This window comes from Labrus bergylta, chromosome 3 (assembly GCF_963930695.1).
Source record: "Labrus bergylta chromosome 3, fLabBer1.1, whole genome shotgun sequence".
Lineage (NCBI taxonomy): Eukaryota > Metazoa > Chordata > Actinopteri > Labriformes > Labridae > Labrus > Labrus bergylta.
The window spans coordinates 9558256-9574268 of record NC_089197.1 but is presented as its reverse complement, the minus strand read 5'-3'; the positions used below and the strand labels follow the sequence as shown (position 1 = coordinate 9574268).

The 16013-nt window shown below is 41.1% G+C and overlaps 1 protein-coding gene across 9 annotated transcripts in view; it reads right to left on the bottom strand.

Moving 5' to 3' along the window:
- The window catches only part of LOC109988633 (C-myc promoter-binding protein-like), a 74719-nt gene that overhangs the window by 48946 nt on the left and 9760 nt on the right, over positions 1-16013 (bottom strand). For all 9 annotated transcript variants that reach the window (XM_065952634.1, XM_065952636.1, XM_029278518.2 and 6 more), the window contains exons 2-4: positions 7857-8187; positions 4120-4366; positions 1675-1744 (exon numbers count right to left, since the gene is read on the bottom strand). In XM_065952634.1, the coding sequence (XP_065808706.1) occupies positions 1675-1744; positions 4120-4366; positions 7857-8167 (628 nt within the window). In that variant the 5' untranslated portion in view covers positions 8168-8187. The remainder of the gene's footprint in view (positions 1-1674; positions 1745-4119; positions 4367-7856; positions 8188-16013) is intronic.

Sequence of the window (16013 nt, the reverse complement as noted above, 5' to 3'; positions counted from 1 at the left end):
ACTACCTTTCCAATAAGTCTGAAATGAAACAAAACAAGTTCAAATTATTCTAATCACAGTGATGATGTACCACTTCGTCGAGCCAGGGATTCACTTAAAAAAAATCTGGGCTCTGTAATAAGCAATCAGTTCTAGGTAATCAGGCCTTTGGGCCATTCATCACTGTCAGGGAAAACAAAAAAGAAACAATGAGGTAGTGATTTTGTTCAGTGCCATCTCTTACTCCATTCTGCAGCATCTGACTTTGGCTTTAACGACGCCGTTCTGCATGCATTGATTACGCACACAAACTGCACAAAAAAACATCTTGTAGAAAACAGTTTGCAAAGATAAACTGTGGCTCAAAACAACAAAAGAATTACATCTCACTCTTTTTCTTTTTTTTTAAATTAATTTGCCAAAAAATGTGAAGACATCTGTTTCTTCATCTACCAGATGTTCCCATTAGTTGATCAGATGTAGCTGCTGATTTGATCTGTCTGACAAATACTGCTGAATCAGCTGAAATCAGATATAGATATAGAGTGAAAGAGCACCGAGACAATAACTGTAAAAGTTATTACAGGGTCAACGAGTTCAACAAGGATGCAGAGTTATTGACAATTCTCTTGGGATAAAACGTACAAACACTAAACATGAAGTTGAGTCAACTCATTAAGTTTGATAATATAATTATGAACTGATGATGCTTATTTAAAGAAATAAGATTCTTATCTTATATAAGACTGCTAGGAATTCTTCCTAGCAGTCTTGTACACAGTGGGAATTGTGTTGCTCTGCAGCCACATGTGAACATTTATTAGTATTTTTTTCCAGTACCATATATCCTCCAACAAAGCAGACTCAGCTTGCTCATTCTGGATCACGCTGTTGCATGACTGTGTAAATAAAGTCAGATGTTGCAAAACATGTCTTGTTTCCAAAACTTAGAGCTCTAAGCGTGCTGGAATCTTCCTGGCGTGAAAGGTTGAAAATAAACTTCAGGTCTGTGGGCTGACTCATGCAAAGCATTAGTGAGAAACAGATAGGATCTCTGCATTCACAGTCTGCTGCATATTCAAGACATGCTCAACAAAATGCTCGAGCCAGCCAGTCTGAGGCCGAGCCAAACGCGGCAGACGGAGCCAACACTGTTATCACAGAATGACAGTCTGCTGTGTGCTGAAAAGTCTGATGGATTTCATGGGATGCAAGTATATTATTACTCACATTACCATTAAATATATTGACGACCATTTCAATCTTTTAAAGGAGAGGAATATTGGCGTGCAAAGGCTTATCTAGACGCTCTTATTCTGAGGCATCAACGTGCATCAACAAGTCTGAGTCTGCAAGAACAACTGTGACAGAATGTCCTCATGCAGCCAGTTCAGTCTGCAGCAGACCCTCCCCTCTCCAGACACTACACACAGCTGAAGCAACAGAAAAACAGGCTATAACTGCATTGTTATGTCTTATATGTGACTTTTCAAACACATCTTCAGTTATCCTCTCTGTCTGAAAATGGACGGTTTCTCAAATAAGAAAAAAAAAACATTTAGAGAAAAAACTGGGTGTAGTATTTACATCCACCATGGTCATTTGATATCTCAATCTTATCAGCCAGCAGCAGGAAGTTCTCATCAGTATTGGGATCTTTGTGCAGCTGTAGTTTTCAGGATGAGGACGCCTTACCTGCTTTGTAGGCAATCATGTTGGTTTTGGCCACAGACTTCTTGTAACACAAGTAGACCGAGGAGCCCCACTGAAAACAGGATCAGAGTGAGGAAAGTTAGCATGATGGGAAAAGAAACAGCATGCATTATACAAAGATCGCAGAGTTAAGTACTACTTTTTAAAAAGTGAAAATACAACACGGCTGGATAAAAGTGTACTCCAAACTGAAACTCTGACATCATAAAAAAAGTCAGCTTCATCATTGTTTAACTAAAAATGTTACGCTCTGCCACCTTATGACAAAACATAATCTGAACATTAAGTGTTTGCTCAACTTGCTGCAGAACAAACAACAGAATGTGAAACTTTAAATCGAGAATCCCACTGAAATAGTCATCTTAAGCTTGGTGATTAATTACTGATTTATACTCCTAATTAAGACATTTGTAAAGTATTGGCAATTTTTCCAATTTTTCTATTTTGCATGGACTCCCATCTTTAAGGAAAAAAATGTTTAAAGTCTGGAAATCTGAGTTCATTTCTTTTTTGTGTTACAGCAATATTGTTTCATGGAAGAGAAGTTGCATGCAGAGTTTAAAAAAAAACTTCTTTTGGGGGTGTTTCAGGATGCACCAAAATTTAGTCAAAGCTGAGAAAAGATTTTAAAATATTTCTTCCCCTTTGGCATGTTTTCCATGATTTGTCTTGGCTTTGATCTCAAAGCTGTTGTGTTGCTTTGCATTAGTTTGTGCCTTTCTGTTCACATGTGCGTTTGTTTTTCTATTGTTTTTTTATTTATTGATTCGAGTGGAAGCAGCTGAAAGTTTGGCAGCACTTTGTCAAACGCAATACTTAAAAAGTAGAGTCTCAAATCTTAATTATTAGAGAATCTTCTGCAACTCAAAGGAAAAATGTAAAAGATGTCTCTACATGATTGGGTGGAAATAACATGCACTTTTGAAAATGTTAACATTGCTTTTTCTTACATTAGACAGAAGAGAGGGCTAGAGGAGATTTAGGTCAAGATCAGATCAAGAACAAGAACAAGAGAGGTTGCCAGGCCGTCTTTGTGAATAAGAATTTGTTCTTAATGACCTGCCTGGTAAAATAAAATAAAATAAAGTAAAATAAAGCTGTAACTAAAAACAAAAAAAGACAACCAGGAATTTGATGACAAACTTGGATGTTCCCTATGATGGTTGCTCTATACAGAATCATTTTGTGTTTAAATAACCAGAGCTGACCAAAGTGATGAACAAATGAAAGTGACAGGCACAACAATAGCAAGTTAAGTTAACACAAGATCAATCGGCTGCTCTCTGACTCTTGAAGGGGTTTTCTATCACTTTGAGTTCAAATTACTGAGAAAGTGTACAATCTTGCCTGAAGCCAAAAATTGCTCCTTATTTCCAAGCCAGTGATTTTGCTGCACTGCTCTGCCACCAACTGTGTGTGTGTGTGTGTGTGTGTGTGTCAATGTGAGTTAACAGATGAGTATGAAGTAAAAACTGGTAAAAGCTCTTCTGTGTAAAATCAATATCTAAGTTCAGTCTGCAGTCATTCACCTTGTGGCCTCAGTTAAAATGCTGCCATCGAGCAAACTGGTGTATTTACAAATAAAATGTAATACAGTACAAACATGTAGCATTACTCAGGCCTGTTCATCTAGTAGCTGAAGCATTAGCCTGCAGAGAGACGTGATGATACATCATCTACTAAATCACTTTTTTGTGTTGAATTCCCCAAAAACTGCACATAAAGTGTACACCTGGAGCTGAACTGAAATATTAAAAACAGGGTCCTACATTTATCCGATTGACAAATTATGGTAGCTAAATCTCTTATTTCATCACAGGAGGCGCTCCGTCTCGCACTGTAAGTCTCATTACATTTACATATTAACTTTATAACACGACTTCCATCACTTAATCTCTTTAAAGAAATCTAAAGGCCCATGCAGCCATTTACACACTTACAATCATTTTCTATCACTGTAGACCGAGCTGACGCAGCAATGACTCTGAGAGTACACTGATGGGATTCTGTGTGGTTAAGAAAGAAACCAAGAACTGAAGTGATGGCCATCAGGCTGCAGAGACTCGTCTGTCTTCATCTATGAAGGGAAACACGGGTTGCTTGGCTGGTACAGACGTTAGACGACTAAGATGATTTTCAAACCCGGATCATTCTAGATTTAAGTTTAAGTTTTTGACACTTATCAACGGGTATACATATTGGTCTTCTTATATGTGGGCGATAAGTTTCTCCTGATGTGATTGGTTTTTTTTTGGGGGGGGGGGGGGGTTTGCAAAATGGCAGCTTTAGCAAAAAGTCTCCGACACCAACATGAAATATTGATGCTTACTATAATTTAACAAAACCTCCATTTCAGCACTGATCGAGTTTCCTTGACTTGACACACTCAAAAAAATCTGTGTTTTTGTTCCCCATAGTCCCTCTCACCATGCTGCTGTTGAGGTTCTTCTCCACCTTGCAGAAGGTGTGTGGGGGCGTCTCTCCCTTGCTCGGGATGATTATGCAGATGTCAGTGACGGCCAGGGCAGTGTGAGGCTGGCTCTCAGGCGCCCGGCGGTAGGTGACGTAGATTCGCTGGGAGGAATTCCCGCTGATGTTGGCCGGGCGACCGGAGGGCGTGGTCTGGATGAGGTGGCAGCCCTGCTTCAGTCGCTCTTTCCACTCATACAGCACGCTGTGGAGGTGGGGGGGGGACACTGCAGTTAGCTAAACAGAACTCTACATCAATGTGTACTTAATAGACTAATTATGAGGATTAATCAACACAATATGCTGTAGTGATCTCATTGAGCCAATTAGGTGGAGCAGCCTGTTTAAGTCGTAAACTGGGCTTTTATCCCAGAATGCATTTGCTGACATTATTGAGTTGATTAAGGTTAATGTTGGCTCTGCACCTCATATCCAGCAAAGCAGAACTAATGTGATTAATAGAAAGATATATGAGCTTATATAACAAGACGGCAAGGAGAAACTCCAATAGGACTTTCGCATTTTCAGAAATGGCCCAAAAAAACCCTCTGAGATTTCCAGGAGGAGTTATATGTTTGAATGCAAACAGCCGGATTGTCGATTTCACCCAGAGTTTCGTTTTTTTTTTTTACTTAAATGTACACTTGGTAAAGCTGTGTAAATCTATTTTATAACAAAAATTATGGTCAAATTTCTGATAGCCTTTACTAAGTTTTGGATGGGTTTTTATAGAAAGAAAAAACTTTGTAATGGTGGTTAAATTTACGTTTGACCCTACATCAAATACATTTCGCGATATATTTTGACCCTCCTCTCACACCATGTGCAGAAAGATTAATGCAAAGTCTGACAAAAACATATTAACCCAGCGCCAGCTTCACAATGAGGCACAAGAGGACGCTCGCAGAAACCACTCAGAGGATGAGTACTGAGAGGTACACAGCAGTAGCAGTCTTTTTAAACAGCCCCCTCTGCGCTTCCATAATGCACTTATGCTCCATTACTGTTTGAAGTGGAGCTCAACAGGCAGCGTGTGGTACTAAATGAACGCCGAAAAAGAGAAAAGAATTCATAGAGGCTAGCTACAAGAATTTTTTATTCAGTCCATTTGTCATTCTCGGTGCTCATCACAGAATCTGCTCTGCTCAGAGAAGGGCCAAACACTTAGTGCACAACATTTTATGCCTTTATACAAAATCTGCTTTTGTTGACGCAGAAATCTGCCATCAGACGAGCGCAGGTTACATTCCTCTATTATCAACAGAGCACGCAATTCTTAGGAACTTTAAAATGGCTTTTTTGTTTGCTAAATAAGACCTTGAAGTCTCTCGAAAAAAAAATTGCATGAGAATTTCAGATGTTTATGCAGGTTTGTTTTCCTCGTTTTGTTTCTTCCCTTCACTTCAAGAGAGATTTCTCACCCCTGTCGGAAAATAACATTATAAAACAATAAAAGACATATGAAAAACGTAAATCCAGAGTGCAGTTTTTGCGGAGGGAGGCTGTTTCTCAGGAAGCACTAAATGTTTTTCCAACCGACTAAGCAACCGACATAATAAGGACTTTTTCATCTTTCTAATCGATAAATCGAGATGTGATGAAGAAATCCATGAAGGTGACAACAGACTTTACATGTGCTACTTTGTGAGTGCGCCCTTAATCTTCAGAGAGAGAGAGAGAGAGAGAGAGAGAGTTGAGTGTGGCTGCCGACAGAAGTGATCAAGAGATGGCATGTGTAAGTGTTTGGGTGGATTACCACCTCTGCTACCAAGTTCCTTGTTGAAACCTTAGAGGTGCTTATGCTTCTCATACTCCTCTCTAGTCCCCAGTGTTAAATTAGGACAAATTGATATGAATTTAACTTGGTAAAAGATTATCCCTCTCTCTCACACTCTCACATGTAGGAATGAGTAAAGACGGATGTACATGACGTCTAGACTTGCACACACAGACACACGTCAGCTTCCCATTAGTCCTACCGGTGTCTGGGAAGTGCAGCCCCTCTGAGCTTTCAGCACACAAAGCTGCTGATAGCGTGTGAGCAGCCTCAGCGTCAGTGCCTGATAAGCACTGCACTCTGTAGAGTCAGAGGCCAACACGAGCCTCCTTAGCATTGTCACCACCTGTCTCTGCCTGCCTGAGGTGTGCGAGCACTGAACAAACAGTATTGGATTCCCATACTTCACAAAGGTGTTGCTGAGGAGGACACCTGTAACTGCTGCTTCACACCATTTCACTTTTTTTGTTGCAAAAATCACAATGGCGGAACGGCTGCAAGACAGACAGAAAACCGGCTGCTGTGGAGGAAAAAAGTGCTGCACAGGAAGAAATGTCAGGCAGCGCAGAGCTCTTTTTTTTTTAAAGCTGAGAGCACTTCAGCATTTAAGAGCAGAGGTGATGTGGATGACTTTTTAAATGGGGACTGGGAACTCTAGTTCAGAGAAGAAGAAAGCTGACACTCTCAGGAATAACAACACTGTTTCCTAATCATTAATAGTAATGAGACAAATAATGGATACAGCATGTTCATGTTGCAACACATTCATTACTAGATCAAGTGGATAAAGAGGCTCAGAGTTGTCCAGAAAAAAGGACATCATCAGCTCAAATAGATGTTTTATAAAATTCAGCAAAATGTGAATTAGTATGATTCTTACAACCAGCTTTGTGGTTACATATTCTGCACAGAAGAGGAAGAGGAAGGACTGCAGCGTCACGGCGGATCTTAAAATGTGCTTCAGTCATTCTTCATCTTTTCTCTTTAGCTGCAGTATACTGACTTCACTACCTTAAACAACGTGTAATAACTCTTCCAGCTTAATAAAGAAGACACTCTGTGAGACGAAAAGGATTCAGAGCAGAGGAATATCAAAATGTTTTTGTTTTTTGTGTTTACTCTAAATCACTATATTCGTCTGATCATTCAGCTGTTACAAGTTTCTGTGTTTTATTTCCTACAAAGGCTGAGCCAAGGAGAGCTGCAACTGAATGAAGGGATATTGATCCTGTTACTTCTTCTCTTCTCTTTTCTTTCCCACTTGTTTTCATTAAACCTTTCTTCTCCTTGTTCTACTTCTCACTGAATTTGAAGATCTTACTTTAACAGCCAACATGACATTTGTGGGTTTTATAGCTCAACAGCTCAACAACTTTAAGATGGACCGTCTTGACATTTAGCGCACACTTTTAATGTCTCTTTCAGGAAAACGGGTTAGAACGTAACCTTTCATCTAGAGTTATCATCATTGGACAATAAGTTTCCATTAAAGGCACAATATGTAAATTCTGCCACCAGGGGGCTCTCAATCAAAATAACACAGAAAGATGACGTAGAGGCTGGAAGGGAATCATGGGAGTGATTCTCTCTGCTACTTCCTGCCCGTAGGGAGTCATGAGCAATCATCAATGAGTTAAGTTGATGGGGACATTTATTTAGAGTAGAATCAAGAAAACAAAGTATTTGCCATATCGATATATTTTGTTCAACCCCTAGATAACATGCTAAACTAGGATGGTGAACACTGTAACTCCTAAATCTCAGTATGGAAGCATTATGAACTTCAGCATCAGGCTTCTGCACCATTATGCCTCAAAGAGCTCCTAACAGGACTGAAGACTCTGAGCCTTCTTTAAACCATAAATTCTGTGTTTAGATATCGCTCCAAACATAGACTCAAGGCTCCGTTGGTTCTTACCCCAGGTCAGTGAGAGGTGGCTTGTCGCGGCCTCGCCTGTAACACAGGAAGATCTGAGGCGCCATGAGGCCTCCATTGTTAAGGTCAGCAGAATGGCCGGTTGGGGTTTCCTCTACACATGTGAACCCTGGCGGCGCCTCTTCGCCCATGGAACGGATCACCACAGCCACATCGGTGATGGGCGCCTTAGGCTTGGCGGTCTTGTGGCAGACGTCATCAAAGTGGATCTCCTGGTCCAGCGGCTTGGACGGGTCCGTCAGACCGGCCACCACAAAGTAGTCGGCTACACGAGGGCCTTTGTCCTCCATCATTTCCCATCCCCACCGGCTGCCTGCACGGATACAGAGAGAGAGAGGGGGAGAGAGGAGATTGATTTTCATTGTTGTAGCAGGTACAGGCGGTTCTTGCGTCCTTGCTATGGCAGTAAAATACAAATCTGACAGTCATAAATCTAACTCAGTGGAGGACAGTGGAAGGGCAAATGAAAAGAGAGGGTACGATGTGAGAATGAGAGGGACTTCAATTAGGTACCAGGCAGCCATTAACAGTTTAAACAGTAAGCTGACAGTGTTTGACGGAATCGATTTTAGCTCACATGATCAGCTGAAAGTTCAGCGTCCTGGCTCAAGGACACAAAACATGTGGGTCTAAAGTGGAGAGTGCACGGTTAGTTTTTAAGAGTTTGAACCTTCCCCTATTTCTCTAAACTGAACCAGCAGAGTTGAAGCCTGGCTGGCTGCACAGACTCGAGTATGCATGTTAAAAAGGGAGCAGCGAGGTGTTTCTTCACACTTGACACTCTGCCTCAATTACAGACTAGCTCCACATTAAAACCTGCTGATGAGAAGCGCTGTGATATCACGGAGACCGTTAAGCTGGGTGATAAAAGCCAAACAGTAGTTTCCTTAATCTGTCCTAAGAGGGGCATGTCCTGACTGCACAACATCATCCTCACTTTTCTGCACAGGCCGAGCGGTAAAGTGACATAGATCAGTAAACAGGCCGAGATGTCACCTTGGACTAAAAAATAATGACAACAGAACATCTGTCATGATGAAGATTGCCTTCAATCAAACTTGCAGATAATCTTAGTGACTTTAAGTGTTTATTTTTCCTTGACAAAACTCACACACTGATATGAGTAATAACTTTTCAGTCAAACAATGGTTCATTTGTTGAATCTCAAAAACAACAACAGGAGTGCATTCCCCCCTAAACAACAGAGGGACACTCAATACACTTGTTTATCACCCACTGAGGAGAGCAGTGTAACCGTGATCCAGCTCTGCAATTAACAACTGATTGTTGGTTGAACTCTTATCTTAGAAAAGAAAAGAAAACAAAAGCAATCAGGACCACTGAGGTCATGGTCTGAGACAAAAGCGCCCTTTTTTGGTTATGGTGGTGGTGGGGTGTGCTTGTACATAAGTGGTTAAGAAATAAATGGCATAATGAGACTATATATGGGCAATACTAGCTGCATAGCAAGAACACAGATTTCTTGAATTAAAACAACAAAACATTACAACAACGAGTCCGAAGGTTTTCATATAAACCAGAATTTTCCTGATAGATACAGGACATGATGGCTGTTTTATTTCTTTACTAAGAGGTTTACCTAAAAATAAGGCACTTCACTTAAGGGTGAAGCCCGACGTCCTGAGTCCCACTGCGTTGAGTTCTTGGTGTACATTCTTGAAGGCCCTCATTGGCCTGTCTTGCCACTTTTTGGATACGAAAACAATACAAAAGTGTTGTTTTTTTAAGCTAATCTTCACCTTAAATCCCCAAAAATCCCAACAGATTTTGGTTCCTGCATCAAACCAAAATGTGAGACTATTGTTTCTTATTACTGTAAAAGTTTGGTTAGGTTTAAAACTTTGTGCTTAGCTAGAGAAAATACTGAACTAATATGTTGCATTGTATTGTGGAGGTATACTAGTCATACAGCTTCCCGGCTCAAAGGGGAACAAGTTTTGGCTGTGACTGTTGCAGAGCTCGCTGAAGCTTGCACCATTACGTCCTCCGAAACCATGCACATCTGGATGAAATACAGCGTTTTCAAGGGAGTCCCCCCCTGTAAAAACATTCCCCACTGACAAAGTCTCACCCAGAGAGTCATTTCAAAGCCAGCAGATTTTGTACTTTTAGAGTTTCTGCTTAATGTAATAATGGATGATTTAAGTGGACAAGCGCAGTGATTCCAACCATATGCAGTGCGAGGGCGTGAAAAGAGCTCTAATTAGCAAGGGGCGTTAGCGAGTCTTAATGTATAGAATCAGGAGAAGAGCTGAAAAGGCTGCTAACTCCAGTCAGAGTGATGCCATGCTAGAGACGTCACCACTGAACGACTGGCATGCCTCTTTTTATCCTCCTTCACAGTCCATCAGACAGTTTTATGTCAAGAACTAGAACAGGTCTAACTTTGACCTCTACCAGTCTCCTCCCATTTGCACACGCAGTCCGATTTTTGTTTGAGTTTCATCATCTGCAGCGTTGAAAACATTCATTGTAAGAGTGTCCTCATCACACATGTTGCTGTTGTGACTGTCAAGAAGCATAAATATAAAAACAGCAAAGTTATCCTGTAATTCCCACAACATTGGGCAAACGGTGATTAACACAAATCTTACAAAAGCTGGGTGTTTATTGATATAATAAAATGATATTTGCAGAGCGACTGAGCCAAGCTTGTAACCAAACAAAGAGCCATTTGTGTATCTTTCTTTGATTAGCACTTCCAGCTATTGGCAGATGGTGAGAAAACGCTGGTTCACTGTGTCCTGGCTCCTGCACTCAGATTACAAATGCATCTCATCATTTCCTCACAGTGAGAGGCTGATGAGGAGACAGTCAGTGAGCTAATTTTCTGTACAAAGTGATGTGTGGTCAGCCCTGACAATGCAAGAAAAGGAGGGAGGTGAATGAGGTGGACCAAGACCTGTGGTCCTTTAAAACCTCTTATTGCCCCATGGACACTCAGGTCAAATTACATATTCAAATTTAACCCTTCAAACTCCCGACTGGTAAGAAACAGTCGCTTTGTCAGTGGTTTACTTCAGAATGACCCTGTAGGTTACCCTCGGTTGTCTTTTTTTGCACATGCAGACCTCTACAGTTAACTTACAAATCATTGTTTAAAATGAACTTGTCAAGTTTACATGATAAATATGCTGTATCTGATTGGACTATCAAGCAAGCCAAAGAAAGCATATTGGTTTAAGTCCATATGGGCACAAGTATGAAATTGGGAATGTCAGGTTGCTGGTTGCTCACTCCCTGAGCAGTGCTGAGTTGCCCTATAGCAAGGCATCGAACCCCCAACTGGTTGTGTTGCTCTTCCATGTGCTCACTCTCAAATCGCTCCATTAGTGCATGACAGGATCTAATGTGCATGTGTTCCTGGCCTGTGTGCATAGCATGTTCGAAAAACAGTGTGCTGAAATTCCTCATGGGGATGAATTAAAGGATACCTTTTTTTCTTCTGAGCAACTTTTTGTATCAGACTCGTTGGAAATGAGCGATTGAGTTAGGTTATAAGTTGAGAATGGTCAAAGAATGGAGGTCCAAGAGCTTCACATCTGCATAAGCACCCTGAGCCAAGGACCACAATCTATGTTCACTTTCCAGTCCAACACAGAGCAAACTCATAAATGTTCCTGCATGAGAAGATGCTGGAGTAACACCCAGAGGACAGGATGTGGGACACGTGCTGTCTTCTCTTTTAGAAATACTTACTTGGGAATTGAGCAGAAAACAAAACACAGAAAATGCTAAATAGACTCCTCTCTCGTTTCAAAATGGAAAACAAGTTCAGCGCCGGCTGAGCAAGTGAATTCAGCAGCACGTTTATCTACGTTATACAAATATTTGAACGACATCTTCTCTGCTCTTGGTGGAGAAGGAGAATAGCTGAGGCACAGGAGAGAAAAAGAGTGGTGGGACAAACAAATATTCCTTTTGCACCTTCAGGTTTGCTCCCAACATTCTCCACCATAAAAAGCCTTCATGTGAACATGTATGGAAAGGCTGACACGCTGACAGACAGCCTGAAGAAGAAGGGAGATGTTGATGAAGCTTTTTATGTGTTTGTGTGCAAGTACAAGCTCATGGGGTCACATCCTTCATTGACATGGGCTTTACACAAAGCAGAAAAGAATGATGTGGTCAACTTGCGTGGTTTTGTTAAATGCAGGAGAAGCACACCAAACTATTAATCCAATCTGAGTTCAATTTTTCTCCTATTTAATCAAAAGGACATAAAGTTCATGAAAAAATAACATCATGCATAATACAGGAGGGGTGGAAAAACAAGGTGTGTTGGCCCTTCAAGCAGCTTTCTCATTTCTTGCTAATGTCTGCTTCTTTGTGGACCCAGAACTGAAAAGAAAAAACAGCCGTGGGTATTGTTCATGTAACACCCAGAGAGAACAGTTAACTCCTCATTTATTACAAAACTGTAACAACAACAAAAAGTCGACCTCATTTATCACAGGCCTCTGGAGGGAAAGTCTAGTGGAGAGTTCTGGAGGTGGAGTGTTTTCCCGGGTTACACTGACCACAGAGCCACATGACGGCCAAAGAATGATACTCATCCTCGCCATGCTGTCAGGCGGCTAAAAATACAAAGCAAACCACAGCAGCAGCAGCACTGTGGCACACATTACATAAGGACTGCATATATAAACTGCATGTGTGGGTCTGACTTTATTGTCTTCAACCCTCTTTCTCTGCCTGGCCTACATTTCAAGAATAGAAGGAATCAACGTTGCCGAGTTCATGAAGGAGACACGGAGGTGACAGAATGAAATCTAGCATTCAACGTTTCCACTTTCACTAAGATACAGACAATACAACATTCAAAGATTGCGGCACTGAACATGCACAATTAACACACCCCAAAAGATTGCATGGGAAGCAATACAAGGCAAAACTTGTGCAAAGTGCATTTGAAAACAAACTCAGCATGTGAAAATATGACATGTCTGTTGGAGTCCTGGATACATGGCCCATGCATTAGCAAGATCTGCCCAATCATAAGAGGCCTAAGTCAGCTGCCTGTTACCCTATAGTAAGTTGCTGTCAATGTTGTGGAATAGTAAGGTTTGCTAGCTAAGAAGACATAAGGAAATTCTGATTGGCAAAGGTAACCAATGTCATTGGAAATATTTTGATTTAGATACAAGCACTGCAAGTCTTTTTGGCTGATATGCATGCCTCAATAAAAGTTGAATTATTGCGCACCATATTGTGAATGCAGTGTTTAACAATTTGTTCACGCCCTGCACATTGGATTTGCATATCCTGCAGGTCTAGTAACCAGACAATCCACCAGGAAAAGTCTATCTGGTCTCTAAACTACCTACACATATCTGGGAGTCGATACAGTAACAGATGCAAAACCAAACCACAAGCAAACAGAAATTATTTCCTCTAAAAATATGTCCATAAGCAATATCATGGTGGGTCAAAGCAAATTTCCCACTACAGGATTTGGACAAGTCATGTTGATATCTCTTTAGTCATCTGCCACAAATTGGTGTACGTCTTGGATACAAAGAGTTCATCATTCACAGGAAGAAATGTCTGAGTGAGGGGCAAACCACGGATGTGTGAAAACTCAGATGAAGCTTTACGTTTTTCTAAAAGTGGCTGCAAGGATTTATGGGAAAAAACTGATCCATTAAGAGACATTGTCAGACTACACAGAGTGGAATGCGGGACAATAGAGTGGCATGAATTAAACAACCCTTAGATTTATAAATGTGTTTCGGTGAATCAAAGTGCTGAGAAGGCATAACTTCTTGGAACACAGAATCTCTTTCTTATTCAGTTAATCTTGCTCAGATCATCACTGGAGTCCCTGCATCCAAAAGATGCAGAGCCGTGACTCACGCCCTGCCTGACACATACGCAGAAAAATCTGCTTCAAGGCTTAAGTGGTCTAATCCAAACATCTTAATTTGCTGGCTGCCCTACTTCTCCCCTGGCAGACTGACCTGGAAGGGAAAACTGGACTTGGTAAGGGGGTAAACGCCCAGAAAGAAATCACAACTGATTCCTCTTAGCGGAAAAAAAAAAAAGAGCATTTAAGACAGGATGTGCTCAGACTGTAAGCATCTTTAGGAGGTCACTGAGGTCTTTCACATTGGTCCTAAAGCACTACGGATCATATTTATATGTTTCTAAATGACTTATGGCGTGGGTGGATTCAGCAGAAATGCCTTAGGATTGAGTTTTCCCCGAGATGTTGCAGACTATTTGTCTTTGTAAAGCTGAAACCAGCATCTGACTGCGGAGCACCTTAAAGATGTGGTTAACTTGCTTTAAAAAGTGCTCTATTACCTGACACAGCTGGATGCCCTGATTATCTGGGATTTATCTAATGCTCTGCAGTAATCATACAGTGCAGAGAGCCGCGTGGGAGCCTGAGAAGCAAGAGAAGAAGAGAAACTTAAAACTCTGACACATGAAGGGGCCTGGTGCCAGAGCCAAAGACAAAGCTTCCCAGCCTAAACCGGCTGACATATAACCACAGAGGGACGTCAGGGAGGAGTTCGATAAGATGTCCAGACCCAATAGGCCTTCAGTCTCCTCCGCAAGGGTTTTATTTAAGCAAACGTGACAAGGGAATGATTTCCAGCTGTCCTGAGTTCACGAGAACCGGAGCCAATGAAACTCACCAAAGGGGGACTCTCGCTTGAGGCTCTTTAAGCCCCGGTCACTGCTCTGGGCTGCAGCTGTAAAGACATCGAGCGCAGACACGGCCACAGCAGGGCAGACACGTGGAGGAGGTGAAAAGGAATGTGCTCGAGAACATAAACACAAGCCAGTAGGAAGCCCCACTAGCCAAGCATCTGCTTCCAGTTAGCCCAGAGCAGGAGGGCGTTTGGCTCAAACATCAGGTCATTTCACACTGCAGAAGAAAGATGACCTCTGTGAGAAATGAGGATCCAGATTCATGTAAAACTATTGTCTCTACACGTTGCAGCCACATCTTCTGCACATTTACTTGAAATGTAATGGAGCTACTGCTTCACCAGAAATAGAAGGCTTTTTAAATTCATAGCTCAAAAAAAAACAAACATAAAAGGAAGCCAAATTCCCAAAAAGGACTGAGAAACAAGCTTTAGACTTTGCCTTCTCTATGTAACAGAAACATTCCTATCATTAATGTTTCAGGAAATGCATCGACTACAAGCTCTGCTGGCAGACGACTACACTTTTCCTGGAATCATCTTCAGTTTAATTCCAAAAATTAGCTATAACATCGACTTTAATTGCTCTGAGATGGAGTAAATGTAGGCATGAGACAGTATTCATAAGAGGTAATTAGGATGCATTAATCTTTGCCAACAGACTTTGTGTTTTTAATGAGGTATGAGACTATTTGTTGCTGTAAGTTTGTTTATGTGTTTGAATCCTTAAGTAGCTGTGCTTTCTTTATAGTTAGAAACATATTTCCCCACAGGGACTATTAAAATCAAATTTACCTTTACAACCACCCATCATGTAGAAAGACTTGTTCAAGTTGCAAGGTAGCAATAAACATGGTGTTGCCCACAACTGATGCATTGCCCTCTGAGCTAGTCTCAAATATGCACCCTGTTTTGACCTGTAGCTGTGCAACAGTGTCAGAAATACAAAGATGCAAATGGAAATTGTGACAGTACTGAAAGGGGCAAATCTAAATCACGACTACAACACAAACAGGCAGAACTTAGTTATTAGCCTTTATAAATCAGTGCATTAGGTCACAACACATCATGGGTTTGCTAAGTTGAGTGCAATGGCCCCATTGATCATTGATTGAACAGTCTACATACAGACTTCATCCCAGTGTTTATTACAAAGACAAGAAAATAGGTAATGCAAATAGGTAAGCTATTTTCTTTTTGACATTAAATGAAAGTTTTGAAATTAATTTGCAGAGTTTTTGAGTAGAGAGTGTACAGGTAGCCGTCTCATGCAAAGGTGCGATTTGTCAGTTTTCTCTGACAACATATCCAAAATGTACAGTGGATAGTCCTGATGCATGCCTCCAAATGCCTTGCCTCCATGCCTTCAAAACCAACCATCAATAATCACTTAACTAGTGGGAAAAGTGACACCAGGCAAGGGGTAAATTAATTTATAGATTATAAAATTTGTTGGATA